Source organism: Cariama cristata, unplaced genomic scaffold (assembly GCF_000690535.1).
Source record: "Cariama cristata isolate BGI_N322 unplaced genomic scaffold, ASM69053v1 scaffold10716, whole genome shotgun sequence".
NCBI lineage: Eukaryota > Metazoa > Chordata > Aves > Cariamiformes > Cariamidae > Cariama > Cariama cristata.
In genome coordinates, this window is record NW_009623848.1 from 3991 (window position 1) to 7825 (window position 3835).

A 3835-nucleotide genomic window follows, 5' to 3' on the forward strand; every position below is an offset into this window, starting at 1 on the left:
AGGGGAGACCTGATAGCTCTCTACAACGACCTGAAAGGAGGGGGTAGCCAGGTGGGGGTCAGTCTCTTCTCGCAAGTAACAAGCGATAGGACAAGAGGACATAGTCTGAAACTGCACCAGGGGAAGTTCAGGCTAGAAATGAGGAGGCATCTCTTCACAGAAAGGGTAGTTAGGCGTTGGAATGGGCTGCCCAGGGAGGTGGTGGAGTCACCATCCCTGGAGGTGTTTAATAAAAGACTGGACGTGGCACTCAGTTGACATGGTGGTGTTAGGGCAAACATTGGACTTGATGATCCCAGAGGTCTCTTCCAGCCTTATTGATTCTGTGGTTGTATGATTCTGTCTCATGTGTGTAAATATATATGTATGTATGCATGTATTGTTTCGTGGCAAAGGGGAATCAGTCAACAGGTCCCTAGATCTTTCTTCAGGATTTAGGACCTGTTGGTAAGTCCACTATTTTCCTTAATGTGGTGGTGCTGGGTAGTTTATTGTCTTTGCATGGCTTCTGTGAGAGGATTTGTATGGGATAAATCCAAGAGTGCTGGAGTGTGGGGAGTAGGGAATTATGGGCAGGCTCTGAGCAGCATTTGAGGATGGCTACACGGCATGGTGGGGCTCGGCATGTTGGCTGGTGCTGGTGGAGCAGCTGTGTTAAATCTAGTCTTGACAGGGTGCATCTTCACCCAGAGCCTCTGACCTAGGTGTGATTGCATTTTCACCTTGCGCTACCCGAGAAACTAGTCAGGATGTATTTCACTCTGGGTTGAAAACCCATCTGCAAGAAGCTGGATGAACTATGTGATGGAGACACGTTTTTCCAATGCTTTCCCGCTATTTCCTATCTTATCCCTGGGACAGGCTGAGCTTCAGAGCACAGCATTGAGCTGTTCGGTTTTAGAACAGGCATCCATAGAAGCTAGATACACCTCCCCTTTTCCTCTCATTTTCTTGGCAATAATGGGATGGGGTTTTTTTGAGTGACAATGTATTACAAAGTGTACAGACAACAGTCTCCTCCCAGGTCAGTTCTCTTGTGTATTTGCTGTTAAAAACAGATGTTGCTGGGAGGTGATGGAGCAATGTATTGGGACTTGGAGTATGAACATGGCATTGGGTAGCATAACTGGAAAAACGGGTAATGTTTCTAAAATCTTAGGAAGTGCATGGGCAGGTAAGATGAGTTACAAAGCTTTAGCTAAGAAAGGGATCTACTGCAAAGTTGTCCCTGTGGGCAGGGAGTGTTACCTCTGACTAGAAAGTAGGCAAGATGTTGGGCTTAGTTGTCCTATCCTTTTTGAATCTTGAAACTGTAGTAAACGGGTATACCCGCCTGAAATCTGCCAAACCAGTTCCTTGTTTCCAGAGGTTCCTGTGTAGCAAATCATAGTTTTGGCTGAGGCTTCATGGTTGTCCTGCTTGCACATGTCTTTAGTGATGAAAGTTACTTTTGGTGCCTGTTCAGTATTTGATTTACTGCAAAGATTGTGTTTATGTAAATTGGAAGCACTGTTCTGTGAATAGTTGCCAAAGAGTCCTGTAACCGTGGGTGAATCTATCATCCATTTATTTCTGACTTAGGACGTATTTACTCTGCTGACTGTGTTGATGAGCACATATAAATTTCTTGGGCTGTGTTGTGAAAGGTATGTTGAATAGTTTGAGCACAAGTCCCGAACTTGGGAGATTTTTGCCTTGAAGAAGGCTTCAAGTCACCTTAGATGACTCTGGGTTGGGTCCTCAAGTTAGGGGTTTACTCCTGTACATGGGACTTCAGGTGCCTCAGCAGAAGTTGGGGAGATGTTGGTGCAACTAGACCCTCTCTTCAGTAAGTAGGAGTAATTCTTCATTTCAGAAGAATTTTGTGAAGGTAAGCATTAGACATTGGTTGGCACGTAGGCCTGGCTTTGTTAGCCTCAGTGTTAGTTCAGCCCTGCTAGCAGCTGGGTGAGGCTACTGTAGTTTTTATTTTACAGCCATTGCTGCTACAGTTCCCAGGGGTGTGCGCTCGCAGAAAAGTGGGTAGGGGTTATCGGATCATTCTGCAGGGATGACAAGAGGAAGAGTTTTTTCTGTAACCCCTTGATCTTGGTTTTAGCACAGTACAAACGTGCCAACTTTTATTTGCAGCTGCTTCCCTCGCTCCGCTGAACATCCTACCTTACAACTCTGGCTGTTTGCTTTGGAAGGTTGCTACAAACGACAGGTTTTGTGAATCCTGGTTATCAGGAGACCTGTTAAAAGCCTGTGATAATATTAACTTGTTTTCTCATCTTTTGAAATGTGTTGTCATAGCTGCCATCTAGTGCCGATGCTGATGTGTGCAGAGGAGATTGCCTCAAAATCTGCGCTGTAGAGCTAAGTGGAAGCTTTAGAAACAAAGAAGCAAAAAAATGGCTCCAAAGGCCATAATTAGATCTCCATCAAAATGAATTCATCATCAAAAATCGTCAGTACCCAAGATTTGGCTCCACAATCACTAAATGACTTCGTTACTTGCAACTTTTTCCACAGCAATCACTGAGAGCTTCTGGGATGCGAGGCTTTAAACTGTTGCAGCACTTGCTTATAAAGACAGAAACCTACGTTTCTGCTTATTTTGCTCAAATTGCCCCTAACCATGTTGCGAAGGAAGAGCAGTGTAAATGTGTACCTGACACTTGTAATGCTCCTAACTTGTACATCCAATTAATAACAGAGGTTGGACAGAGCCCATGTTTTTCATTCTGGATGAAATTTTGTGGATGGATTTCCGTTGCAGGGGTTGCAATCCAATCCCGACATTTATTGGGAACTGCATGTAATAAGGTTTTTCTTGTGTATATGTAAACAGTGCCCTAGACTTCACTGGTGCTGCGGCATTATGGCGAGCCAGTGTAAGACAGGCCTCCGTTGGTGAGTAAATTGAGAAAATACGTTTTGATCCCCAGCTTTCCAGTCTGGTTTAGGCAGCTCTTCCTTTAGTTGGCTTTGAATCCAATGCCAGTCTCCCTGATGTGCATATCATTCGACAGCAATGACCTGTCCTGAAGGCCAAGTGTACCGGCAGTGTGGGACACCGTGCAACCAGACCTGCAGATCTCTGTCCTACCCGGATGAGGACTGCGATGGAGAGCTCTGTGTGGAAGGATGCTACTGTCCCCCCGGGCACTACCTGGACGAGCATGAGCAGTGCGTGCCAAAGTCCCACTGCTCTTGTTACTATGATGGTGAGATCTTCCAGCCAGAGGACGTCTTTTCGGATCATTACACCATGTGGTAAGTGCAATGTTCATAGCTCATCCCTACATGCTGTGATTCAAATTTTTGGATAGCCTGAGTGGTTAACTGGTTCAGTTCCTTTATCTCCTTTGAAACTAGTTTAAAAGAGGGCAAGATTTTGCCTCTAACAAACCAAATGGTGAGCTTTGCTGTTGCATCTCTCTCCATATAATTTTAAATGCCACCTTAGAAAATGGTATTAAGCCCTATTCTGTGAACCGTTCCTGCCAGTTTGAAATGGAGTTTAATTACTGACAATAGCTTCTTCATAGGCGTTTAAAATACCACTTTCATGTACTGCAATACATTTCTTAAACATTAAAACCTAATTACCTCTATCAAAGAGACAAATATTAAAAAGTGTTTCTAATTGTTAAATTGAGTAGCAGTACACTGAGAGTAGGCATGTAATTGCTACTGGCAAGCCCAGTTTTGGGAACAGTATCGTCTCCTTTTCTCCTCTACCATGGAAGTCAGAAGTTGCAGGCACTAAGTGGTCCCTTACCTTTTTCCACAGCAGACCTGACTGTTATCTTGCCCAGCTTTATGCCTGTACAAATGCGTTGGATTCAGC

General features: G+C 44.4%; 1 protein-coding gene across 1 annotated transcript in view; it reads left to right on the forward strand.

Annotated features, from left to right (window-relative positions):
- LOC104163813 (von Willebrand factor-like) overlaps positions 1–3835 on the forward strand; it is a 46789-nt gene that overhangs the window by 1268 nt on the left and 41686 nt on the right. The window contains exon 2 of the mRNA XM_009702931.1: positions 3015–3258. Within this exon, the coding sequence (XP_009701233.1) occupies positions 3015–3258 (244 nt within the window). The remainder of the gene's footprint in view (positions 1–3014; positions 3259–3835) is intronic.